Genomic DNA, 27,966 nt, shown 5'->3' with positions numbered 1-27,966 from the left:
AAAAATCCAAGAGGGTAAAAGAAAGATAAATAATAAATGAAAGGAGTTGAAAGAACAAGCAGATACAGATGAAGGGCCTGTTGGAAGAAGACAAGGAGCAGAAAGTCCAATTTAGAAGAGGAGAAAAAGAAAGTTGAGAGCAGGGTGAGTACCTTGTCCAGTGGGACTCGAAGAAGGCAGAGTAATAGACGATGAAAGGCAGGAGTACTGAGAAGACCCAGAGCAGGAAGGTTGGAAAGAACTGGGTGATGATCGGGCTCTGTGAAGGAGACGAGCGTGGTTATTCAACATGATCCAAGAAGTCTGAAGCAAAGCTCTGAAGTACTTTAAAACACCGACCCTCAAACTTTCCACGGGCTGCGTGACGTTGAACTTGTCCATGGTGTTCACAATGATGGCAGGAGTGGTGAAGAAGAAGAGCAGCAGAAAGAGGAGGATGTTAAGGAGGACGCATCGCAGCCACCAGCGAGAGCCGCAGACAGCCAGGTTTTCCCTGGAGATGTAAAGATGTAGAGCTTTAGTTTGAGAGAAAGAGCAGAAATGTCGACTCTGTTCCTAAATAACCAGCTTAATTTCAAAGATGTTTTGGAAGCACAGCTCAGCATTGGTCCTGTCACATTCACAGACATTATATTTACCACCTCCTTAGATCATCTTCATGACTGTGCATCTAAAAAGACAGTTTTCCAAATCCAAAGACTGGCAGCGGAGATGATCGCATTTCAGATGATTCACTTTTCTTTCCCAGAGTCCCAAATATGCCAAAAATGTCAGGCCTGATTATGGGGTAATGTCTCCAAATTGCGTGAGAGAGACACTGAAAATTAGGTGTTAGACTTAAGAACTGTGTTGTTGTGGTTTTCCTTTGAGTGCTCCAGTTTCTTCCCACAGTGAGAAGACATGCAGGTTGGACATCTGCTGTGCTGCGACTGAGTTTATGTCGTGAAGGGTTTATACGGTTCGTACTGTCCCAGTGAGAACCGTATAAAAGAACGATGCATGACGACTACACTGCCATGCGCTGAGAGTTGCACACAATAAAAAAGGTTACAGAGAACAGATGAAGGCAGATAAAAGGATAAAGTGTGATTTGTAAACCTTTGTGGTGCAGATTATGGTAATATTGATGTGGGATGCTGGCAGCTCTGTGTTCTACCAAGAGCTGAAATTAAATCTTTTTGACCTCCAGTTTACTTTTTTGTTTGCATTTTATCTGACATAACAATATCAAAAATGTCAGTGCATTTGATTAGGATTTTATGTCACAGACCAGAGGCCAACCATGTTTTCCATTCAAAAAGCCACGACTGCCCCTGCTGCTAGAAGATAAAACTTGCCTAAAACTAATTTTCTATATGCAAAATGTTTTATTATGAACTCTTATCAAAATGAAACACACATTTATTTCTAGTTTCAAATTTAGAACAAAATGAATCAACTATTACAAAAGAAAAAATGTAGAATGAGGTGAGCCGTTTATATAAATATAGAAGATTAAGAAAGATAGGTAACATAGTTTGATATTAAAAGCAGATTTTGCATAAGAATTTACAGAAAAACTCCTAAAATGACCATTTCTTATTGCATTTGTAATCAAAAACATTTTCTTTTTGGTTTTGTAAGAGCAACACTGACAAGGCCACACAAAAAGTGGGGTGTGCATTTATATTCAGCCACTTTCAGTCACTCCATGAATTTTTTTTTTTGCCCCTTCAGAGCTACAAATGTTTTTGTGGGAATGTATCAACTAAGTAAAGACTGCGGTTTTTGGAAAATACTGTAGATCACACTCAGTTGGATTGAATTTGGACGTTTCAAGTTGTCCTTGTGGAAAATGAGCCTCCAACCCACAGTCTTAAATCTCTTGCAACCTCTAACAGCTTTTCTTACAGGATTGCCATACATTTAGCTCCATCCATCTACTGAATAATCCTGACCAAGTGGCCTAGCCTTGCTGAAGAAGTCTATTACCACATGATGCTGCCACCAACATCTTTTATGATATGAATAGTGTGTTCAAGTTGAGGTACTGACTTAGTTTTCTGCTACACATATGATTTTGCATGTAGTCTACAACAGTGGTCCCCAACCCCCGGGCTGCGGACCCGTACCGGTCCGTGGACCAATTGGTATCGGGCCGTGCAAGAAATAATTAAATACTTCCGTTTTATTTATCGAGTATTGAGGATCTTTTATTTTCCTTTAACCGGATTCTGTCGGTTACGTCTTGAGTGCCAACAAGCAGTAGAATGATTTAGAAACAGCAGCAACAGCATCGGTGCCACGCACCTCCTCCACCCTCCCAGACACAGCAAATTTGCGAAGTCTTGACCGGTCTGTGGTACTAAAAAGGTTGGGGACCACTGGTCTACAAAGTTTAAATTTAGTGCAAGTGGGATTTCTTATAGCTTTCTTTCTACTGTGGCTTTTAAATGCAAAGTCAGTTTTATAGAGTTGTCAGGAGATTATTCTACCCGAGTTGTGGATCACTGAAGCATTTTTGGTTACTTCTCTATTTACTGCTCAATTTAGCCATTTTAGGTGGATATCCATGTGGTAAGGTTGCAATTTTCAGATAATGGGTTGAACAGCATTCTCTAACAGATGTTTAAAGCTTCAGATTTAGTTTTATTACCCAACTCTGCTTTAATTTTCTACACAGCTTTCTCTGTGATTTGCCTGTGGTGTTCCTTTATTCTCGTGATGCTGTTTCTTCACTAAAACACATATGAATTCTTTTCTGAAGAGCTGTATTTATACCAAGATTGATTTACACACACAGGTGGACACTACCAACCAGGGGAAGTTTTTTTATATACAAAAACTCTTCAAGGTTTTTATAAAAATCTTCCTCTGATTGAAGTTTTTACATAAAAACTTCAAGGAAAAGTTTTGTTGGGCTGTCACATATAAAATCACCATAGAGTACAAGTTTGTGGTTGCAACTTGAGGCTTTGTGAAAAACTGTGTTTTGTATTTCTGATACAAACCAGATGATGTCACTTGGAGCAGGTGCGTAGCTGATGCCCCACCTCTGTGACTGCACCACAGTTGTGATGCTGGACTGCTGGGGTCTGCTGCGGCAACGCACGCGACTGTAGTCCTTCACAATGCTGGAAAACAAATGAAGACTTCATGATTTACAACAACAGTAAGGAGAGCCTGAACATCGCAATCCCTCCCCGCTGATGAGAGGAGCTCTGGGTCATACTGCTGATTACTCACACAGCCGTCATCCTCTCGTCTCTGAGAGTCACAAAGGCTATACCCAGCCTCTTCATGGTGATCCGCTGCTTCTCCGCATTAAACTCATCTGTGCACTTCTCCTCCAATTCGCTGTAGTACTGTTCTGCATCCACCTGCAGAAAATAATACTTCAAACTTCAGAAAGCTTTTTACCACGTTTAGCACTGCTATGGCTTATACTTTTGCATTGCAGTGCCATCCAGTGGTAAAACTCTTCCTATGCAATGGAGACAGTACAGTTAATGTTCATCCAACCTACCTTTTCAAAACCACATATGTCGCAACAGAATATCTGAGCACAAGGATGGGTCGTGATCATGACCTTCCCATCTTTTTGGGCCTTTGTTGCAAAATACAGCCTGCCTTTCATTGCTTTTCGCCTGCAGGACACACAGAACGTGTTACTCCACTTTCAAGAGACGCCATCTGAGTCGAGGAAAGTTGACTGTACCTCTCTAAGTCCAGCTTCATCAGTTTGTGAACATCAAAGCAGAAGCGGATGTCGGTGACTGTGCAGCTGGGGTAGGCCTCGCTGGTGGGTGAAGGTTTAAAATTGATTATTCCTCCTGGAGAGCTAACTGATAAACATAATAAAGGATTTACATTGACCTAACAAGAAACTAGAGAAGAAAAATGAGTACTGGAAGTGCTTGGTGATGAGTCCCGGGTCTGAGATCTCTCTGGGAATGGAGGTGATCATCAGCGTCCTGGAACCCTGCAACATGAAACACACACCCATTTTGGAGAAAATGTACCATAAAAATTATATTTGGTACAGAGAATTAAAATGCTGCCATACATAAATTCTTCTAAGATTTTTAGATTTAAAGAAAACTATAAAAATAGAGCTGTACTGCCAAATAGCATTCATAAACTTATATATTCTTTTCTAATTGAAATGCAAACATTTTTATTACCTTACTTCTTTAACTGTTTAGTTTATGACGGTCTTTGAAAAGAATTGCATCTGAGGAAAAGTTGCTCTCTCAGCTACCAAATCAAGACCGTTTAAGTTGTAAGATGTCTGAGGTTCTAAAGTTCTTACACTGCTTCCCTGTAGCTCAGAGAATAGACTTTAAAATACTTTTGTTAGTTTATAAATTACTGAACAACATAGCACCAAAATACATTCAAGACGTTGTCGTCGTATCGACCTCTCTGGTCTTTTGGTTCTATTCTGCTCTGCATGCCCAGAACCAGAACTAAACTTTCAACTTATATGTACCACAAATCTGGAACAAACTGCCAGAAAACTGCAAAACTGCAGAAACACTGAGTTTCTTTAAATCAAGGCTAAAACCCCACCTGTTTAGAGTAGGTGGAAAATTTATGAACATATTTTATGTGTATTGATGATTTTGATCAAATGTAGTGTTTATTGCTTGTTTCCCCATTGGTGACTATATTATGTTTTATGGTGTATAGAACTTTGAAATTTCTTGTTGCAGAAATGTTCTGTACAAATAAACTTGAACTTGAGGGATTTCTTGCCAAGTTCAAGTCGCTCCCCGTCTTGGTGGGTGTAAGATCTGGGCTTTGACTGATTATTATTATTATTTCAATCAGTTGTGGGTGGATTTTGGGTCATTGTCATTTTGCGTGGTCCTGTTCTACTTCATGCTGGTTTTGTTGTTTAGAGATGATCTTGAGTTTTCCTCAAGCACTCTCTGATACCGTGTAGAGATCAAGGTGGAGTATGTGATCTGGTCAGATCCTGCTTCCTGTTCCATGCTTCACAGCAGGATCTTAGTTGTTTACATTTATATGCATCACAATCAGCTGTGAGATTATGTGGTTTCAGACAGAAGAAACATTTATTCTCAGACTTTGTCAAAGGGAAAATAGAAAAAACAGCGGCATTAGAAACCATCACACTTCTGGCTTTATCTGGATGAAATCAAAGCTTCTAAGGGCGATTTGATGAGTCAAGAAAAACTCACCTGCAAGAATCACTGCTTCTTTTAAAGTGGTTACTTTTTGCTCATTTAGATAAACCACTATTCGATCAGTCTATCTGAACATTAACTCCTGGAGAGAATCAACATCTTTCACTTGACAGGACAACCATCGGTAGAAAAACTTTGGTGAGAACGCTTCCTGAAAGCCTCTGGCACTAACTCATACGATCTCAAAATGGCAACTTTCATTTTGCTGCATAACAAACTATCCTTAGAAAATAATACAGCACAAGTTTATTGAGCCTGTTGGTTTAGATCATGTGTCAAACTCCAGGCCCACGGGTAAAATCTGGCCACATAAATGGAACTTCAAGACAGCAGGTATGTGCTTAAATATTATTTTACATAAAATCAAAAAAGTTTTTATTTGCATATATTGTAATTCTTTCATTTTAAGCTGTACTCATTTAATTGCAGAGAAAGTCAACATATTTTAACAATTTGCAAAGTAGTTTTATCCACACAACTGGCAGAATGCATTTAAGGACATCCGTGATCCTGGTGTGGAAATGAAAATGAATGAGACAACACCTGTTTAGATTCAAGTACAGCCCTCACATCCTGTGGCTAGTTTAAGGCCATTCCAATTCATTCAAAACTTCAAAATAACTTTCAACTTCTATCTCACGGAACACTGGAACTAATGAGATGTGTTTACTGACGTCAAACATTCCCTCTACGGTTGCCAAACCTTCATTAAAAGAAGAGGAACTGAGGATTTTCTTAGTTCTGGTTCACAAAGTTCTATAGTTGTTTTAGCTTCAAGCCGCGTCAACTCCAACTTTCTTCAAAACTGGAACTCTCATTCTCTTTCTTCTTTCTCCAAATGAAATCGGGCCAACCTTAGCTTTAACTGTGCCTTTAAACGGGAACCCACTGATGACTCCACAGAGAACAGATCGTAACGTGACAGAGTGACCGGTTAACCCTCCTCATTCACACTCCTGGCAGGAGTTTTACTCTCAACCACAGGTTCATGTGCCCTCCCCGAGGCAGGCACAGATGGATCTCCATCCTCTGCATTAACCCAAGATCTTTCATCAACATCAGGGTAAATAAACACCACCTTGTGACAACAAATGTTCAGCAACAATAGTTCACGCTCAAATCTGTTTTCATGCATTCATCCAGCTTGCCACAAACTCATTCAGGTCAAATGATACCTTGTTTACTTGAACCAGAAAACAATTGTTTTACAGAGCCACAATAACTAACGCTCATTATGATGTGTCAGCCAAAATTTAAAAAAGAAAGGAAACCACACGGACCAATCCAAACATAGGACTGTTGGATCCAGTGAGCCCCCTCTATCCTACCACATCAATAACCACCTTACCTCAGTGTTAGAATTATTATCTTTCTTACATTAGTAGTTTTATATTACTAGTTGTTTTTTATTTTAAGGTTTAGTGTTCTCACCCCAGAGAGGAAGAACTTGTTAAATTGTGTGTAAGACATAACTAACTTTTCCTTGACCTCAAGCATGTTTTTGCAGGTGCTTCTTTAGAAGAACTTCCTGAGATACTCCTTAGTTGCCTCTAATTGTCTGTGTGTAGAATTTAGTTTATGTTTTCCTTCCTTGTTATCAGGGTAGCCCCCCTTTTTGTTAAGATCACTCTCTTTCTCTGCTAATAAAAAGACAAGTTCTGCAGCAGAATGGCAGAACTCAAGGAGATCAACTTGTAGGAGCTTGTAGGTGCCTTCTCAATTCTTGAAAGAATTTGGTTGAAAACTAAATAATGTTGTCTGTGGTTCTTTCTATAGGTTGAGAAAATACCTATCACTCAGAAAACAAAAAAGGACACAAAGCAAACTGGATTACTCATCCCACCACATGAGTGGTTCTAAAAACACTTTTCATTCAAAAGATCCTGGACGAGCCCCCACTTGTTACATCTCCAGATGCTGTCCAGGAGATGAGGGAATGTAACAATAAACAATGGGAAGAATAAAAAGGCAGAAGGAATGTAGCAAAAATAAGAGTTTAGTAATAAAAATAATGACTTGAGCTTCTTGAAATGAGAAACAAGCAACACCCTTACTCCTCAAACTAGAGTAAAATCAGTTTCAACAATATTCATAGAACGTAAATGAAACCATTAAACCAAACAAAAGCTGCCTCTGAACAAAAACGGAGCAATCATCAATACTCAGCAGGAACACAAATGTAACCTTCCTATGAAAAGGAATAGACAGAAACATCTTCTTAAAAAGAGTAGACAAGCACAATACGCACTCTTTCCTGGTCACCAACAAGAACTCCCCACCATGGAGTAACATGAAAAAACATAAACAGGAGGTGCTTGGTAAAATCAGACCCTGAAAGGGTTTAGAAATCTATGAAGTAGGCCTATGTTGGAGCTAGATCTGACCCCCTCTGTAGTTTTCTCAGAGCTTAAAGGTGACCTATTCTGCTATAATTAACAGGTTTGGACAAAATCATTCCTAGATAATCAAATTTTAGTCTGGTCAGTTCTGCTGATTTTGATCTCATTTCACAATGAACTGTTTAGGGCCTTCTTGTCCCTTTACACCCAAATAAGATGTTGCTGGCCATGACCGCAAAGTCAATGTCTACACTTGCACATGAAAATGGCTGCAAACAGATGCACAATAACACATGTACAGCTAGATGTCTCTACCTGCAACATGTAAACTTCAGACAAAAAAATGTCACCCTGCAAGAAGCAGTGACCGCCTTTTTGTGATTACACCAACAGCTGTTTGCATGCCATCATTAGATAAAGGGCAAGATGGACCACTAATTAATGAATGATGGGGAGAGTAAGAAAAGAAAATTTGAAGTAAAAAATAACTAATTCTTGATTTTGTTTTTTCTTGACATTGATTGTTCTTGTAATCTCTAATTTGAGTGCACATTTTATGTCGATTCCAAATATATCCTGAGAAATATACATAATAACTACTTTAGGCTAATTTTAAAACAATATAAAACTAAATGTTTTATGAAGGTTGCTGGTACATAACATAAGTTAATATCTCAGATTACATTGAAAGCAAGCTAAGTCTATGTCTTCCATTTAGGTAGGTGTAAAATACAAATGAAGGCACAGAGGGGAAGTGGTTTTCTTGTAGGGATTGATGTGATGTGATGCTGACAGACCTTTTCATCATCTCTGTGTTCCAGCCTTGCAGAGTGGTGAGCCATGGACAGCACAGTGATGATAAAGTACACCAGAGCAAAGACGCTGTGCAGCCAAAGAAAGCTGTCCCTTTGAAGCACACAAATAACACAACAGTTACAAATACTTTTTTTAATACCTCTGGTTTGTTTCATGAGGTGTGATGTCATCCATGTTGTCTCTCACTTACTTTGCGCTAACATTAGCAAGTGTTGTTCTTCCAAAGTCCTCGGGACTGTTTCCTGTAGAAATAATGCCACATGACATACATTTCAATTTTGTCATAGCTTAAAAGGAAAATCCCACCACTCTTGTCTAGAGGGAGAGGTGCAATTAAAGCAAACTCATGTTCAGCTATATGAATTTTACACAATGTCCTCACGTCAGCCATGTCTGGTTTAATTTGGGCCAACCTTTGTTTGCCATTGCTATGGCAGCCTGCGATAGTTTATTTAACAGAGGGTGACACATCAGTCCATAAGACGACAGCTAGTAGAAACCAGCTCAGTTCCCCACAGAACCCATAAAAGGTCCCTGCCTTCATCCTGTTGTGCTTCCTACAAAATAAACACACAGCTGCCAGAAAGGATTTCTGTTGCTATTTAGCAGCTGGTTATGCGCTTCAGCCCGCTCCTAACACCTGCCTGTGTGGACCAATAGGAAATTAAGCCATTTCTATTCTAGCCTGGGTTGCCTTCTCACCAGCATGTCAAAAGCCTTAGATTATATATATAGAGCAGGATCTTTATTTTAAGTTTTAATCCTCACTTTAACTTTTCCACATTTTGTCCTGTTACAACCACAAGCTTACATGTATTTTACTGGGATTTTACGTGATAAGACACAAAATAGCCCCCCAATTCTGAAGACGAAGGAAGTAGATACATGGTTATCAAATTTTACAAATAAAAATCTGAGAAGGGTGACCTGCATTTTCCTTCAATCTTCTGAGTCAGCCATGTCACTGCAATTATGTTTTAGGGGTGAGTCACATGTAGAAACTGGAATTTATGCTAATAAAATGATAACATTCAGTGAAATTTGATGGAGAGAGAACCTTTCAGCAACAATTTTACCAAAGAAAGTTGAATTTAGGTTTGAGCTTTTGACTCATTCTAATACATGGGTATACTTTAATCAGAATCTGCCCTTTGCTACTCTAGCTATATGTTTAGAGTACTTTTGCAGTTAAAAAGAAACCCCTCCACCCTTAGTCTCAAATCTTTTTTCATCCTCCATTAGGTTTTCCTCTAGGGTTGCCCTACATTTAACATCATCCACCTTCCCATTAATTCTGACCAGCTGCTGAAGAATTTTCCACAGCTGCTACGTCAATGTTTTATGGTGGGAATGGTGCGTTTAGGGTGATGTACAGCGTTCCTTGCATAATTGCCTAAAAACCCATCGTACCCTGGAGGTTCCCGGAGAAGTTGACCGGCAGGATTACAGCCAAGGAGAGCAGGGAAACCACCGTCATGAGCAGCATTATGTGGCGCTGGAAGGACAGGTACGTGACTGCGTCGATGCCGCATTTACTGCGGATCTCCTCATCCCTGCACACATAAAATATATGGATGAAATGCCTATCCAAAATATACACTTTTCAGAACTGAAAGCAAGTTCTTGAAACTGTTTCTGAGTTAACAAAGATGAAGTTCTCACATGGCCAAATTCATGTTTTAAGGATAAAAAAAAACAATTAGTTTACAGTCCAGGTTTGACAAATGAGTAAAGGATTGCTTTTCAGCTCAATCTAAGGTTTTGGTCTGACAGGCAAATATGATCTATAAACACAGGTGAAGAATATTTCTTTTATTTCTTTAAGATTGACAAATTTCACAGACAAATAAAATAAAAAAGTTTCTTTGTCATTGTCCAGATATTTGCATTTGTCGTAATTTGGTATCATAAGACCACAAACATCCAACAACTCTTACCCAGACTTGGGCTGAGAAAACAATCAACCCGCATTAAAAACATGAAAATAAAAATAATCAAGAAAAAACCCGTTTTATGGTTTGCATTTAAAAAAATCCAGCTATTTTGTTTGCTTCAATAAAATCTTGAAAGTTGCAGTCTTATTATTTGAGCAGATACGATAAATGTCACACAATGTTTTGCATTTAATAAGACAAAAAGGGCCTGCAAGTGCTTTTTATTTGACTATTTTGGCCCTCAGGACAAAAACAACAACAGTTTAACCTAAGTTTAGTGCTTAATAAACATGAACTCTGCAGCTTCAAAGTCAATATGAGTAAAACACTGGTTGTAATATTAAAGCTAAAACATAGAGATTCCTGGGCAGGAAGTTCAGGAAGAAGAGGTAAGCAGTGTGTTCTGGTTTGAATGCAGCCCACACATTGTGAGCTTTCAGGGTGGGTTTGCTTTTCCCTGGAGATCCCTGGGTGAGCCGTTGACATGTGAGCTAAAAACAGCAGCACCCAAACGCCACCACAATACTATGGAAACCATGGATACCATTAAAAGAACCATTTTACAGGCTAAAACAGCCATGTGCAGTCAGCCTTGAGTTAATGCAAACATCCAGCAGAAAGCCACATAAACCCAGCTAGGGTTACTGAGCTGCTAAAAGAGCTGTAACCTAGACTTTACGTTGGATGGTGACATCAGCTGAGATTAGAAGGGTATGAAAATAATTTCAGAACAAACTTCTGTGTCTTAACTTACTTCATATGGTAAAGAGATGAAAGCCACGAGCAGAAGCCCTGGAATGAGAAGAGAATAACAAAACAGATGATAAACAACACGCTACATGTGGCAACATGCGGGGACTCTGCATGAGGACTGCAGGGTGACACGGAGATTTAATGGGTCTAGGCTGGCGCTGTAATCAGTTTACTGCCGCCTCGGCTCTGTGTGGGCACAGGCCTCTGACTCCTGTCTGATTCTTCGACTTACAGTGTTATAAACAGGCAGGGAGTGACTTCAGTCTGTCACACAGGTGTCATGGGGAGTCATAGACAGTTCGGCTGAGTCACGATCCAAACAGTTGGGGCCACGCCATCTTGGGCAAACCGGGCCTCATTATGAAAAACTCAGCATGCAGCAGTTTTTAGGCTTGAAAATAGATTCAGCAAATTAACAGTGACACATTGGTTTACTGTAAATAAACCTGTGTGAGACTGGTTGTCTGTGCAGTATCTTTGGTATTGGTAATGATAGTATTTCTTAAAAATATTGTGCAGGGTGATGATGGCTGGACTCCACTAGTCTCCCCCTCATTCTATCACATTTGTTTACCCTAATTATAGTTTTACTGACTCAAAGATAGTGGTGCAGTAGGAAAACAGGCCTTTACTACCTTATAAGCATCAACTTGCTGCTATACTTTCACACTCGTGATGATCTGATAGGGTTCAATTTGTCATTGGATGGTGTCCATGACCTTCTGCCAACTAACACAAGTTCATGGAAGAGTGAGAACATATATATTTTTAACCTGCATTTGTACAATTCAAATTTTAAAACACTAAATAGATGGTCAAATGTGCAGTGATTCACAGATGGAAACTGTCCATAATTGTGGTTCCATGTTTTAAAACACTATGCATGCTGGGTAAAAAGCAATTAGAAGCTTATTTGAGCAATTAAAAACCTCTAGAACTTATATTTATAAAAAATAACTTTTTTTCTTGACTTCCCAGTTTGTTGTAGCAGATGGCTGCTCATACTGAGCCAGGTTCTGGTTCTGCTGCAGTTTCTTCCTGTTAAGGGGAAAATTTTTAAATCCAGATTACACCAGTTGTTTTTGTTCATTAGTGAACAAAAAGAATCATAAACATCAAGGAACAGACAGAACAGGAAGAAAGTTGTGGAGAAGTTTAAAGCCAGGTTGGGTTAAAAATGTTATCCCAGGATTTATACATTTCAGCACTCGGCATAAATGTGGAACCACTTCCTGTTAGATAAGATCAAACTTAAACTTTTTACCTACATGCAAAATGCTGTATGTGAAAACTAACACTACAAATCAGCCTAAGAATATCATCCCCACAGTTAGACATGGTGGAGGTACCATACTGCTGTGTGGATACTTTTCTTCAACAGTGACAGGGAAGGCGATAGGGGTTGATTTGTAAGATAAATGGTGCTAAATGCAGGAATGTGCTGGAGTTAAAATCCAGCTGGACAACAGCCTAAACTATGCAGTCAGAGCTACAATGTACCGATGAGATCAAAGCATATTCATGTGTTAGGATGGAAAAGGTTTAGAGAAAATGTTATTTGAGAATTTTTGGGAAGACGTAAAAGTTGATGTTGAAAGAAATCTAGATGTGAAAAGCTGATGGAAACAGGTTCCATGTGACCCGCATCTCTAATTATCCTGGAATGTGTGATTATGGAGTTTTTCTTATTTTAACAAGCAACACACTTTGGAAAATATAAAAGTTCTTATTGCTTCAAAATGATGCACTTCTTATTGTTGGTGTCTCTCATAAAATCCACATAAAAACATTTAAGTTTAGGGCTTTTGCCATAAAAATAATTTAAAATAGAAACCCTTTAAACCTTTAAAAATACACACGCACACTTTTTGTTGCGCTGCTGAACTAAATCTGTTTTTATATTGTTCCTGTTATTAATGAAACAAAGAAAAGTGTAAAACAAACAAAATAAAGCATTCATTTAGCCACCCAGCAATAACTTTTTAGATGGTAATTATGGCCTCTCTTGTTACCATGAAAAAGCTTTTCAATAATCTTTAATAAATTAAGTGACTTCTGAGGTTATGTTTTCTCAAATAAAATGGGTCATTTGGTTTTAGCTTCATCATGGTCAATAGCTCTAAAACTTACCATGTCCTTTGTCTCAGAGTCGGAGGGGCTGGACTCTGAGGGAGATTTTTCTTTTTCACTCGGTTCTCCATAAAACAGGGATGTAAGACTAAAGGGGACAAGACGGAACAAAACAACATGTTTAACTGTCACTTATGACCTATCATTGCCCCAAATAAACAAACATTAATTGCCATGGGCTTTGGAGTCTGGAGGACATCAAAAACAAGCATGTGACAAAGTAAGTGGATATCAATCCTTAGGCTTCACCATTGACTATTCAGCTGAATGTCAAATTAGGCAGCATGATTCAATTACATTAAAGAAGGGCCGCTTGGCAAAATGCACAGATGCTGCCTGCCTGCTCGAACTGTGAAGCGTCCACCGGTCAGACAGGATTAATCAAACCCACGATGTAGGGTGCTGAATGAGCAAGAAAACCCACAGAGCAGACTCACTCCACAACTTTAAATCATCCTCCAAATACTGACTGAACAGTGGGAACACTGCACATGTCGATCACCTCATTATGGTAAAAATAATCCTGGGCATGTTTAATATTACCAATTAAAAGAGAATAAATAAAATATAAAAATCCATTTAATTTTCACTTACAGTGAAGAAACACAAAAGATGAATATACAACTAAAAGATACTACTTCAGTACCCCCATATTTGAAAAACTCCAAAGCACCTTATTCTAAAATTATACAGTATAGTAAAGGACTGCATGTGCCATCTTTGTCTGGCAGCAGAGGGAGCCGTTCCACTGAGCACAATTTCTCCCATCTTGAACATTTGGACGAGCCTCAGGCTGCAGAGTATATCAGATTTTTCTGATTAGGGTGGCGAATGAGGGATTTACCTGTCATTCTCCATAACCAGAGCCAAACGACCGTAGTCCCACGCAGCCTTCCTCAGACAAGAAAAGATGAGCAATAACAACTGCAACACAAAAAACGGAAATGATTTCAGAGCTTCTGGGAAATCAGATATCCTCAGTCAAACACTTTGTTCATATAAGCTCCGGCTCAAGTGTCTCCATAATGTGTGACCAAGGCGCTGCCTCCAAAATCTCCATCTTGCATTCAGGAAATTCAAACGTTTGACATGTTGGAGCAACAAAGAGCCATCCTCCTTTTCCCTGTACTTTCTCGTGTATGGTTGTCTTGGAAACTATCAGAACCGGGTCAGCGTGAACGCATGAACACATGCCATGCAGCTATGTCAGATCAGAGTGGTCAGCTGCAAAAAATAAACCGGGATAACCTCAAATGGATGTCAAGCAGTTTGTCTCAAGCAGTTTTTAAAAAACAAAACCTATTCACTCAGTACAGTTGAAAAGTGGAGTTAAGTGGTATCCACGGACATAACTGAAAGGTCATGGATGAACGATGATGAGTGCAAATTGAGTAAAAGTGCTGATGAGCTTTTGATTTTAATGGCAGCATTAAATCATCTCCTCTTCTGAGCCTATTTAGACAGCTGTGTTAATGGAGAAAAGCACCCATAAATGTTGAATGATTCAATCTGTAAGCAATGAAAGCACGGCAGAGGCCCCTGGATGAATGATGGGCTAACGTTTATCCTCCTAGTACTTTTCTCCTCCCTTGTCATTAAACATTTTCCTGTTTCGAAGTGTGGTTCTCCTCTATAACTCCCGCACATATTTTATTCAGTGTGATGATGGGATTAATGCCGAGGCGTCCTCCTGTCACCTGGAGGGAAACACACTTTGACTCATGCCTGTCATTAGGAGACGGCGTTCGAACCCTCTCTGTTGGCTCGACAACCCAGCAGTCATAAAATGAGCCAATTAAAAGATGGAGGCTGCTGATCGAGAGCGGAGATCAAGACTGACGAGGCCTGACAGTGGAACTGAGCCGGCTGACAGCTCCAAGTGGAAGTCTATTATTATCTGGAAAGCTGCAACAGAAACAGCACACCCGTGTTTGTAAATAATGCACAAACTCGATTCCCAAAAGTATATTTAACTTGACATGTGTGACAAGAATGTGATGTATTTGCATTTCTGTTTATGGACATGATTATGGGGACCAAAATCTCAGATCAAATTGAGTGGAGCTGGGTTAAAATTAGAAACTCTTTTGTCATAAACCTAAACTTGCTCACATGATGTCACATTAAAGTGTATTTTGGGGGATTTATGCAAAATTCCAACAAAAAAGTAGGACATATTTGTAAGGTGGAAGGCTAGTGGGTGCATGATTACAGAATGTAAATGGATGCCTCTCATATATGAGGCATGCATTTACATTCAGTCCCTCTGAATCAATACGTTATAGAAAAAGCTTTTTTCATAGAATTACAATTAATCTTTTGGGGTTTGTTTCTGAAGTTTTGGATATCTAGAGACTCAAATAAAAATGTGAGGCCCATTCGTCTTTGCAAAGTAGTTGAGTCTGGACATATAGTTTTGCCACAATCCTCAACTGGACTTTGATTGGGCCATTCTAGCACGTGAACATACTTAAAGCCACTCTGTTGTAGCTCTAGCTGTATATTTATGGTTGTTATCCTGCTGTGCTGGAAGATAAATTTCTGACACAATCTCTTTTGCAGTCAGTGAAGCTCTTTCTTCCTGGATTGTCCTGCATTTAGATCCATCCAGCTTTAGCATTGACTAACTTCACCATTTCTGCTAAAGAAGAGCATCAATTCTGCACTAATCTTTTTTCAGAATAATTTCCCACGTTTGCTATGTCACCATATTTTCTGGCAAACTTCAAACAAGACCTTTTTACATTATTTTTTAATAGAGCATTTGTTCTTGTTCTTCTATTATGGTCAGAATTATAGAGTGCAAAGTTTACATCTCCCCTGTCAACAGATTCTTTCACCTAAGCTGTGAATCTCTGCAGCTCCTCCCAAGCTCTACCTTTGACTTGGTTTTAATGATGCTGTTTTTTCACCATGTTCTCTAAACAGTCTAAATATACATTACACATAGATGGATTCCATTTATTAATTAGTTGGAGATTGCATTGGATTTGATTTAGGGGTACCAGAGTAAAAGGGGCTGAATACAAACACATGCCACACTTTTCAGAGTCATATTTGTAATAAATGTTGAAAATGTTTCCTTCCACTTTACGTTTTTGCAGTCACATAAAATATATATTGACCTTTTAATTGTAACATGATCAAATGTTGAAGTTGAAGTGTGTGAATACTTTTCGAAGCACTGTTACCCTGGGACATAAATCTTATTTCTGTATTTGAAACTAGAGACATAAATTATATTGAAAATATGCACAATATTAAAACTGCAAGGGACCGTTAGGAAATGCAATATTTGTTTTCTATTATATTCCAAAAGTGTTGGGTGGAGCCTCACTGCAGTCGATGCAGACATGATTTCGTCCTAGTTGCTAAAGGTCACAGAGAGTGGTGATGGCAGCATCGTAATGACGAGAAGCGAAGCTCTCAGAGGAATAACACATGATCTCTATTAGAAAGTCTAAATTGGTTTCTCAAAAACAAAACTATGCTCATCCATCACACTCTTCTTGTCTGCTTGCATTGGTCTGTTTGTGATATGTGAACAAACATAGCAAAATATTGCTATGTTTCTAAATATAGCAATATTTAGAAACATTGCTATCAGTCAAATCTGTCTAAGGTGCAGCAGTGGACAAAGGCAAATTTATTTAAAGAGTTTTAAAGAGATTAATTCTACTTCTGATTATGTTTTAAAAAATAAAATTATTTTCAGTTAACAGAAACTGTGATTTCTGTTAACTCTTCGAGTCATTTGACAAGTCCTCGAAAAGGCCAGAAACTCAAATCTGTCTCCCAAGTCTCCCAGCAGACTGACTTGGTCACTGCTGTGATGGAAACTCACGTTGTTCAACTCAGTTTGTTAACTCTAACGCCACCATAACCAGTTCTGTAGCTTCTGATCTCTAACTAAATTTCCTAGGAATTCAGGTAGCTCTAAGATCAGAACCTGATGGCAATTTTTTTACTAACCTATATGAATATTTCAACATTATGAAGTAAAGTGAGTAGGTCAATTTTATTTATCCAGCACCTTTCACAGACAAAAATCCCAAAGTCCATCAAATGGAAACCTACAAGCAGGAAACATCAGTCTTTGGATGAAGGGCCTTCAGTAAACAACAAAGAGACTGCACACTATTTGTTGGTAGTCCATAAATTTTCAGCAGTTACTGGCCAATAAAGAAAACCTGTAAAATGTATATCTTCCCAGAAAATCAAGAGCAATGTTTTTTGGTAAGAATAGACAAATATTGGGTTATTTGGTCACATTGACATAAAAAATGTTTGAAGGGGTCAAGACAAGGCTTCCAAATCAAATAATTATGTATCAACTCTTGTATAATCAGTGACAGTAAGATGATAACCAAGTTCCATTTAGTATAATTAAGACCAAAAAGTACTTCCAAATTCAGTAAGTACCCCAAGACAACAGCTGGAAGGTTAAAACTTAGGCACTTCTGAAAATGCCCAAACTTCGATCCTATTAAAAATCTATGGATTATACTTAAAAGTGTGAGCCATACCAGCAGACCATCCAATTTGAAAATGCTCCACCATTTCTGATAGAGTAACTGGTCAAATATAAGCTTTTTGATTTCTTCAAAAATTAAGTTGTCTCTCTGCAACCTGATAAGTGTCAGTTATCCAAATATTAGTAGGGGTGTATGAATATATGTGACCCTACAAGTATAATTTTGACACTAGGTAGACTGTAAACAATGCATTCAAACCAAATATATATGAAGTTGTTTGTTGTATTATCAGTCTGTCCATTTTTATCACCACTGCATATATCAAGGGGGATCTATTATGGAAAATGTAGATTTTTCCTCTTACATTTGGGTCTCATCTGCTTCTAAAAACAACACAAACACCTAAAAACTCCCCCTTGTGTTTCTTGGCAATAAGTTAATAACTTTTGATGTCTGGAAAAGGAACCATTTCAAAAACCTCTAAACTGTTAAGCCACATTCGACAGACACTGATCCGTTACCTAGCAACCCAAGCAGAGCTCCAACACATTTAGTCAGCTAATCTAACCGCTGTATGCGCTGTACAATGGCTGCTGGAAAAGACAAGTGTTTTGTTGTTGACTCACTATTCAGAAACCACTTGATGCATTCTCGTTGGTTGTGCAGGTGGCTCTACTTCTGCTTTTCGAAGATGTGGTGTTGTATAATTATGAAGCCATTTTCACGTGAGATGCAAGCTGTTGAGGTGGGAGCATGGCCAGCAGCAGTTTATTTAGATTTAAAGTGACAAGGGACCCTAAAACAGCTCATTTTGAAAGATGCTCAAAATAGGCAGAACTGAGCAGACCAAAATCTCATTATCTAACAATGATTTGGTTCAAAAAATGTAATGAGCATATTTCAAACATCCCACAGATCTATCCTAACTTGTTTACGGAAGCATAATAGGTCATCTGTAGAATTAAATTAGTGTTTTCCACTTGTTATATTACATAAAGCACCAGTTTTCAAAACACTAGGAAATGCTGCTATTGGACAGATGAGTGAACAGACTTCTTGGTGAGAGTGTATGAGAGTCTGTACCATCCAAAGCACCGCATTTATGAAGAGGACCGTGGGCACCCCACCAAATGGCAGGCCCTGGAGGACGCTGTTGCGAGAGTGAGAGCGGAAGCATTGCTCTGCTGTGCTGTTTTCCTCCGCCGAAGGTTGCAGGAATCTCAAGACATCCAGCTCAACATGCCGCAGCGCCACAGGGGGCGCCCTGGTCTCCAACAGCTCTGACGACTCCATCAGGACTGGATCATATCTAACAGAGGAGACAGACAAAAGGTAGACATAAATGCACATTCTTCTTTTTGTGTTAACTTAGGTGAGGCAATGACAAGAAGAAGTTTATGAATATGCATTTATATTGCAGGAGAATATTTCATAACAAAAATAAATAAAGCATAGATTCTTTACTCAAAAATGTATTAAAATCCATCATTCACAAAAGACATATTCACCAAACTGCACAATAGATATTTTTATGCAATAGATTAGTCACAGCGAAAAGGGATGTTTAGTAACAAGTGGTGAAAGTGTGAATGATTTTTTTAATTAGCAAGTGGCACTTTATGTAAGTGGAGTTAGTACCAGAGCATTAAGCGTCATGGTCCGTTAGCAGCAACTGAGCTGTGCTGGGCGTTTTATTTAACAAATTAAACTAGAGCTCCTTCAAGTACATAAAATGCCGACTTACACAGCGATGGCTATTGTAAAACCTAGATGCTCCAATAAGCACCACTTACTAAAAATACAGCATTTACAATGTTTTTTTGTTTTTTTTCCATTTTTTTCTCCGAAGAGTTTTTGCGGCGCTAGTGGCTCGTATTTTTTTGTACAGTAGGCAGACAGGAAGGAGGGTGAGGAGAAGACATGCGGTAAAGGTCGTCGGGACCGGGAGTCAAACCCGCGACGTCCGCGTCGAGGACTAAGGCCTCCAAACGTGGGGCGTGCTAACCCCCTGCGCCACCACAGCACGCCCCAGCATTTACAATGTTACAGACAGAGGATGTTATTTAAAAGTAGAAAACAGATTATTAACCTCGAGCAGGTGTTAGAATCTGTTTTTCCACATTTTGTAACAATAAAACAAGGAACCTCAGTCAATTTGATCTGAATCTATGAGACACATCAGACAGGTTAGAGAGTAAGGCATTTGGAGGTTCAAAGCAGGGTAGCGGACATGCAGAGATGTGGAAGTAGGAAGTCTGAACTAATGATGCACATCGACTTCAACAAACAGCCAGAGTTACAATGGAATGGTTTATTTCAAAGATCCAAAAACGGCCAAGTCAAAGTCCAGACATAAATAAAGTCCAAGTTCACAGTGCTTCTCCATCCAGTCTGATTGAGCTTCTAGTGTAAAAGAAAGATATGTGTGACACACCCTAATAAACTTATAGCTGTAATCCTAATTACATTGTGACTCCTTCATAATTTTGCAGATTCCCATTTGTCAAAAACTTTGCAAACCACATGCTTTACAAATAATGCGCTGGTCTATTAAAAGAGATCCCAGTAAAAGTCCCAAATTTAAGATCAGTGATTTCTTAAAAGTGAATCAGCCATTGTGAAAAGTAAAATTTATTCTCAAGGGTGAAAAATCTAGAAACACTGTGTCCTCATTAGCTCTTTATGTCAGCTATTTCAGGCTATGAAAGCCTGAAAACATATTCAGTGTATTAACAGTTTGTTGTCAGAGCCTGCAGAGCATGCATTGGTCAGTGCCGTGACCACAGAGCTGAGGTCTGAACCATCTGTCCTCCAGCAGCACATGCTAATCTCACTTTCAATCAATACATTACCGACCCACAGCTGCCCGGCTTGTGTACCTTCCTCAGTGAATAAACAGAGGCAATGGAGCAGCAGCACAGTTCAGACAAAGCTCTGCATCAATACAGCAAATTCACTTGACTGTTATGACATCAGCTAGATCAGATCAGATTTCACAATGAAAATATAGATTGCTCTTCATAGTAAATTCGCAGGTCACCCTGGAGCAGTAAATGTCAGCTAAAACTATCTCAATCCTGCAAGTTAGCACATTGTGACTCAAGGTCTTCAAGCCTGCCTCCTATTATTGAACAAACTGTTGGCGTGTTTCATCACTAAAACAATGACGTCGCTTCCTAAGGGCGTTTGCCATACTTTTGAGAATGAACTATAACTTGGCATTTGTTGTGCAACTGAAGCTCCAGCAGAAGAAACAATGTAGGAGGAGAGCTTATCAAGGAGAGAAGAACAAAAATACAACACAGTAGAGAATAAGAGGCTCCTCCTGCTCCACTGTGAGCTCCTTCGCATCTCCTATTGAGAAATGGGATTGCAAACAGTCAATATTCAGATACTGAACCTCCCTGTGGAGATGACAGGAAGGAGATTCCCAGTGGGCACATCTGAAGGCAAATCTATAACAAGCTAGTCTATAGAGTCGTTTCCATAGAAACACTTTAAATTAACCTAAATATGAAATTCCAAGTGTTTACACATATACATTAATAAATTTAACTTGATAACTGAAGCCTGTGCAAATGCCTGTTGGAAAAGCGTTTATTTTAACTTTCCACCACTTTCAAGACGAGATTTAAAAATTGGTAAACGTATAGAATCCTCCAAGACAAACATAAATATTTCTTTGAGTTATATTGGCATTCAATATAGCCTCCCATAACATGCTAAATTATGTCAAAATCTATTCACGGCAACTCTTAGAATATTTTTTACTGAGGTTAATCAAATTTACCATCTAATTTTAGAACACTTTAGCTCCACCCACAAACAGAAAGTGACATACTTCATATAATTTTTACACTGATGTCATGTACTTAAAACATTTCAGGAAGTCGACCACTCTGAATTGTAGTCCCGACCATTCCTTGGCAACCCCCCCACTTTGTTAGATTTTCTGACACTTTCACTGAATGTTAATTTTTAGGCTTGTGAACAGCGCCACCTATTGACCAGCTAATGTTACGGTGAGCTTGGCCATGAACACTTTGAGTTGGTGGTGATCAAAAACCTTGATTTCAAAACACTGAAGGGTTAAATAGTAAGTAACGTAAATCTCACTATGTAGCATCTTATGTATGACAGTATTGAATCTAAAAATGCTTCTCAATGCAGCAAAACAGACACGAAGCATTAGAAAGGATTGAGGAAATTATAAAACAAGTTTTTTTATTTACAGTGCTAAACCTAATTTTATATATTTTATTGAGTCTTATCTTTATAAATATCAGCTTCAGACAGAATTATTCTCATATTATCAATGTTCCTGTTAACCAGAAGGGCGCAAACAAAACCCAGAGCAGCTGTGTGAACAGTAACGTGAAGTGACAGCAGCTAAATCAAACAGAAATCGTGCCTTATTGAGGAGGATAAACATAATTATGTAGCTGTAACCTGGAAACATGCTGAGCCTTAACAGAGTCATCCAGAACGTTTTCTGCTCCTGCTGATACTTGCTTTGCTTTCTGCTGTCTGTGATGAGAACAGAGGACTCCTTCATCCCCCTCCTTTAGAGATAGACAGGCTGCTGTGCGATACAAGCCAGCTCAATACACGCTTCACACAGCATCTGTGTAAATGCCACAGCATGACTCAGCACTTCCATGCAAAGATACTGCTCCCAATCTCATCCCCTCATGTACAGTATGAACACTCCAACAAGCTCATGCTGATCCATTTCTCTTCCAGCTTACCCAACTCTGCAAATGTAGTTGTCTTTCTAATCCTTCCTCTCTGCTCGTCGCCCTCCTCCTCTGAATAGGGCCAGCGCAGCAGATTTACAAACTGATATTTGGCTGGTGAAGCAGGATTGTGGCCAGTTCTTGCAGGAGGAGTGAAATCCCTCATCCACACCCAGTTCAGACAATTAATAATCACAGATGCTGAAGTCAGTAGGGGAGCTGACAGCTGGTTAGAAAAGGCACCTGAGTTTGATTTAGAAAAAAAGAGGCAAGCAGTAAGAAAAGCAAACTCATGTCAGCTAATCTGTTTACTGCAGCAGAAGAAAACAGCTGAGGCTCGTCTGTGTACGTGTGTGTGTGTGCGTGGGTTGGCACTACTCACACTGTGAAGATCTAAACGTGTTTATTTAGTCACTTAATGGGGACATGTCCTCTTTATCCAGTCTCCATTAAATGAAGGATGAGAATTTATGGAGAAGTCAGGCTTCTGTCTTTGAGTTAGAGTGAAGATATCTTGCCACAGGCGGTTTCAGGCAAAATAAATAGACTGCCAGCCAGAGGATCAATAAGTTGCAATAAACTCTAATTGAAACCAGATATATCAGCCTCCCCAACAACACTTTAGTTACATTCACCATAGACTGTTTTAAATAAGCTTACTTTTTATTATTTTACCAGCTGCATATTTGAGTTCAAGGAAGAAATAATTAGAAATACAAATGGACAATTTAATTTTAGCAATGAAGCAAGCTCATAGTGACAAACTGAACAGTTATTTAGCCGTAAATCTGCAGCTTGTGCGAAAAAGGGACTAAACCTGTCACAATAAGCAGTTTATCTCATGATCAAATAAAACGAGCTTGATAACTTCCATTCTGATTATTAGTATTTTTTGAAGGACAATTTTACTTAAAGAGAACAATTCATTTTGTTTATGGTTCTGCGTTTGCATTAATATTATTTTCTTCCAAAATACTCCATCTAGTCAGATTAGATAGAATAGGGATGTCAAACTCCAGTCATTGGAAGTCGGTGTCTTGTAAACTTTTGAATGTGTCACTGCTTCAGCCAACCCAAATAAAACACTTAGGTCAGGGGTACCAATGTCCAGTCCTCAAGAGATACTAGTTTAAGAACTTTGCAAAGGTTAAGGGAATGCCTTGAGTTAAAGACTGAAACTTAAGACATATACTAGCTACCTGAAACTGTCCATCTAAATCTCATAATAGTTGTTTTTGCCATGCTATAATTGGAAACTGATTGGTAATCCAATTTCACATTTACCATTTTAAAATCGGTTTGAGTTGAAGCTCCCAGCTGTATGACAGTCTGATAACTATCACACAGCAATGGCTGACAGCACCTATAAAGCTTTCATGCCTTTGTCAAATTTTCAATTGGATAAAGAAACATTGCCTGCTTGAGGGGAATGAGAGAGCGACGGCTCCGCAGTCTCAGAGGAATGGGCCATAAATAAAACGTTTGCCTCTGTTGACATATGAACCTCGGCAACTAATCAACTGGTCGTCTCTGTGAGAGAAAAAGGCCAACCTCATGGATGCTTCACCGTCTCAGTGAAAATGAGAAACACGGTTGCAGGGATGCACTTTCCCTCTTAACTGCACTGACTGCAGCCTTGTTAAAAAGGCTGTTTTCTCTTATGGTGCTTTTTGCTTTTGGAAGTAGAAAACGGCTCACTCAGCATGACTCTGCTATATGGTTAAAGTTTCACTTGATTTTTGCCTCAATTCCTGTAATGTGTGTGTTATTTTTTTCCAAAAAGTGCTCTGCCTCTGACTTACTGTTATTTTTAAATGAGCCATGCATAGAATATGTTAACACAGTACTTTTTTACTCCACATTAGGATGTCAGGGAAAACAGGAGAACTTCATATTGGTTGTTTTTACATATTTGTTAAAACTCTCTCTATGTCCTGACACTATAACATGAGACAAATAATCTATGAAAAAAAAATCAAGCTCCAATGCCTCCTCCTTGTGGTCCAAATGTCATCTCCAAGTAACTTAGAAAGCATCACATACCTTCCACTATACTTAACTTTGAGCATGAGGCTCTTTTCCACAGACCACTGCAGAGCGGTATGGAAAGTGTGTTGCCGGAAATCTCAGCCCTTGTCTCATGGGATTAAAGCAAGCAGATACAAAAATTTAAATTGGATGTTAGGGGTGCCAAGGACTGTGCCACAGTAATTTTGCTAAAATAATTAGTTCTTAACATGATATCTTTCTTACCCGACTCTGTAAATCTACTCAACTTAATGGTTGTATTTTTAGTAGTTTTTTTTTCTGTCAGATTATGCAAATACAATGAAAAATGGCTATTTAACCATTTAAATCAGGGTTTTCAATACATAAATGTGTCCATAGCTGTGTCCAAATTTAGGACACAGGAAATTGTTATTTGGTCTAATGACTAGCAAAGTAATAGGGACATTTCCATCAGAATTTACAAATTACACTTTTGCAGATATCTTTTGATATCTGCAAAAGAATATCAAGCATCTGATAAGTGTTAGCTATCAATATAACATTAGGGTAGAAACTATTCATTGGATTAATCGTGATAAATCAATTATTGAAATAACGCATTTCTATAAAAGGCTCAAATGGTTGGCAATTTTTTTATTTGATTAATTGATTAAGCATAAACCTTAGTTGCCGACCTATAGCATACTCTCTAAGCAGATTTATGGTGTGAGTGGATGTTTTTCTGAACTTCACAGAAGTAGCTGGTGTGTGTTTTGATGATGTTACACTAGAGCTGGGGGTCCTGGATGAGTGGATGGCCAAGCCTCATCAGATTCAGTCTGAAGGGGGAAAATGGGCGGCGACGTTAACACAATCTGCTCACCACCTGCTCAGCAGAGGAGAAGGGAAGGGGCTTTGCCTCTCTCACGGCTCACTCTCCCAAACACAGACCAGTGAGTTGTGTTTGCTACACTGCTCAGTCTGGCATCCCCTTTATGCAGGATGTTTCAGGGAGCTGAACGATCCATATCATGGCTGGAACGATGGCTTCAAAAGGGGGCGGTGTTCATCCAACTTAACACCTGCTTCCTGTCTGGATTCACATAAGCCTCCCCCTTGAGGGCTGTCCAGCTGCTGCTACATAGACTGAACCGCTCCTCATTAGGTCCCATCTGGGCTCTGTGGAGCTACATGCAGCAGGATGAATGCGAAATTGACCAGTTCAACAATCACATTCTGCATGTCTAGATATTCTGGATTATTCCATGCATAGCTTTTCAATTTGCAAATGAACACATCACTTGAAAGAGCAAACAAACTAACAAAAGACTGTTTACTTGGGGCCACAAATGCTCTTAGTAGCCATCTAACTACCTGAGTTAGAGACTTTCAATAGTATTTAGCCTTTTGTCAGATCACAACAAGACCCTTCAGCATAATTGATTGTTTTGTTTGGGTTGGAGTGTTACATAAAATCAAAGTTGAATAGATTAAGTCAATTTTTTATAGATAAAAATCTGAATCAGTCCCCTTAACTCTAATATCCCTAAATTCAATTCTTGTGCAGCCAAATGCTTCCTAAAAGCAACTTTAGGCTAAATGTGAACAAATCACACTGTTCAGATTTAAAACAGTGAATCATTTATTTCTCTGTCTTTGTTTATCATATAAATCACAGTGAATCTTTTCTGAGTTTGAAATGTGACACTATGCGGGGTATGAATACTTTTGCAAGGCTGAAAATATGCATTGCATAAAAAGTGCCTCATCATGTCTTCCTGCTCAGCTGTGTCTTGTCTTTCTGATTTAACTTACAAACGACTTTTAGAGTGCATTTAATTCAAAGTGCTGTAGACACACTCATTTCTTACACTAATCCTGAAAAGTTCAATCTCACTTTCTGCCAGGTGGTTGCATATTTAAGAAGAAAGAAAACAGTTTGTAAAAAAAAAAGGAGCGAGTGAAAAGTGACAAATGAGAATAGATGATAATGTCTGCACAAACCCATGAATATTTGATGCTATGTATAGATGATAGATTACTGAGAGCTCTTTTAGTCCGTACACATCAGTGATGATGCTGCGTGCATTGGCATCAATCCGACGGACCCCTGTGGAACAGGAAAACTCACAGCTTGAATCCTAAATAGCAGGGAGCCCACACTCCGCCACGAGACGTAAAAAGAACAAAGCAGAGCCTGAAGAGCAGAGCGGCTGCGCTTAAATGACAGATGGAATACAAATGGAGGTTTCACAGCTATCCATGGCATCATCAAGCCTCTGTTTGTGTTCGATTTTCTGTCAAAAGGGGGTTTTACCAAAGTGCTATCTGACTGTTTCATTTATACCCAACAGCCTGAGACATGCGGCTGGGGAGATGACTCACATGAATACAACTCACAAATGATGCAATCATCCTGGCACACTCATTAATTATGTTGGGGACAAATTGTCCTTATATTCACACAGAGAGGACCTGAATACGTGCAGCACTACACATCTCACTCCCAATAATAGCCAGCACTGCAATCATCACCTCCACAGGGAACACGTAGGGAAGTCTATAAGATTACCGTTTGGCGGCATGAATGGAGTCTCTGCTAAAGTGTGAAACCTTTCTATTCCTCTACATCTCTCATTGGCTCCAGTTTTAATTATTGCAAACACACTGGTCTCCTTATTCCTCTCTCACCAAAGAAGTCCCTCTCAATATGCATGGCATGCATCTGACTTATAAAAAGGGATCTTTCTACATCAGCTTCACTATTTGTAAGGTTTGATCACTTTGCCTGAGCCCCTTTCCTGTTCAACATGACGCATCAAGCCAACAGAACTGAGCAAAAATATTAAATTATTCTTACAAAGGCGTAAAGAGCAAATATGGACTAAAACACTGGAAAAACTAAAATTACTGAAAATATGAAACATAAATAAATTAAAATAAAGAATAATTTCATTTTGTGTAAAGGGCCTGTTTCATCTGGACCAGTAAAACAGGAATATGATACCACACATGGATACTAGCATTGCATTTCTAACAGGACAGTATTGAAGCATGTCAATCTCTATGGCTTTTCAAAAGAAATACATCCAGTAGATGTAGAGCTGGTTAATGATAAAGTGGAAAAATGGATAGATTAAACAATTCTACTGCAAAATTGTTTGCCCAGGAAAGATGAGGAACTATGCTGAAATTAATAAGAATAGGGAATAAAAACTGTTTTGGTGTTGGAAACATTTTTGCCCCAGAATAATGAAACTTGATTATTAGGGAGTCAACAGCCAGACCACTAATAAGCCTGCAGCTATAGAGCAGGAAGTTTATCATGTAAAAGAATGCCTTTAGAATTTATGTATTCCCAAACAGAACAAATTTTCTACTAATGTTCACAGAGCAGATGAAATTCACTCTCTACCAGATAAATACAGTCAGCTGTGACTGTTGTTTTCTCTGTATGTGAGCTAAATGAATGAGTGTGATTTTATGTCAGTGTTGTAACTTCCCTTCCATTTGCCACATGCTGTTGTGGATAAACTACAGAAGGACTTAAAGTTTGAGTGGCTTGACACAATATGTTAGCATAATGTATTAAAAGACATTTT

The 27,966-nt window shown here is 38.9% G+C and overlaps 1 protein-coding gene across 3 annotated transcripts in view; it reads right to left on the bottom strand.

Annotated features, from left to right (window-relative positions):
* tmem63c (transmembrane protein 63C) overlaps positions 1 to 27,966 on the bottom strand; it is a 39,946-nt gene that overhangs the window by 6,070 nt on the left and 5,910 nt on the right. For 2 of the 3 annotated variants that reach the window (XR_002754516.1, XM_023353205.1), the window contains exons 2-15: positions 18,723 to 18,948; positions 14,009 to 14,088; positions 13,165 to 13,252; positions 11,036 to 11,073; positions 9,758 to 9,900; positions 8,538 to 8,589; positions 8,329 to 8,437; positions 3,888 to 3,961; positions 3,698 to 3,778; positions 3,506 to 3,626; positions 3,226 to 3,359; positions 2,991 to 3,113; positions 340 to 493; positions 153 to 259 (exon numbers count right to left, since the gene is read on the bottom strand). Coding sequence is in view for 2 of the 3 variants with exons in the window: in XM_023353205.1 (XP_023208973.1) it covers positions 153 to 259; positions 340 to 493; positions 2,991 to 3,113; positions 3,226 to 3,359; positions 3,506 to 3,626; positions 3,698 to 3,778; positions 3,888 to 3,961; positions 8,329 to 8,437; positions 8,538 to 8,589; positions 9,758 to 9,900; positions 11,036 to 11,073; positions 13,165 to 13,252; positions 14,009 to 14,088; positions 18,723 to 18,932 (1,514 nt within the window). In the remaining variant the exon portion in view is untranslated. Of the gene's footprint in view, positions 1 to 152; positions 260 to 339; positions 494 to 2,990; positions 3,114 to 3,225; positions 3,360 to 3,505; positions 3,627 to 3,697; positions 3,779 to 3,887; positions 3,962 to 8,328; positions 8,438 to 8,537; positions 8,590 to 9,757; positions 9,901 to 11,035; positions 11,074 to 13,164; positions 13,253 to 14,008; positions 14,089 to 18,722; positions 18,949 to 22,387; positions 22,456 to 27,966 lie in introns of those variants that run through there. The other variant, XM_023353206.1, reaches the window with a different exon arrangement.

Source organism: Xiphophorus maculatus, chromosome 19 (genome assembly GCF_002775205.1).
Source record: "Xiphophorus maculatus strain JP 163 A chromosome 19, X_maculatus-5.0-male, whole genome shotgun sequence".
NCBI classification, from domain to species: Eukaryota; Metazoa; Chordata; class Actinopteri; order Cyprinodontiformes; family Poeciliidae; genus Xiphophorus; species Xiphophorus maculatus.
This window is presented reverse-complemented; position numbering and strand designations above follow the sequence as displayed.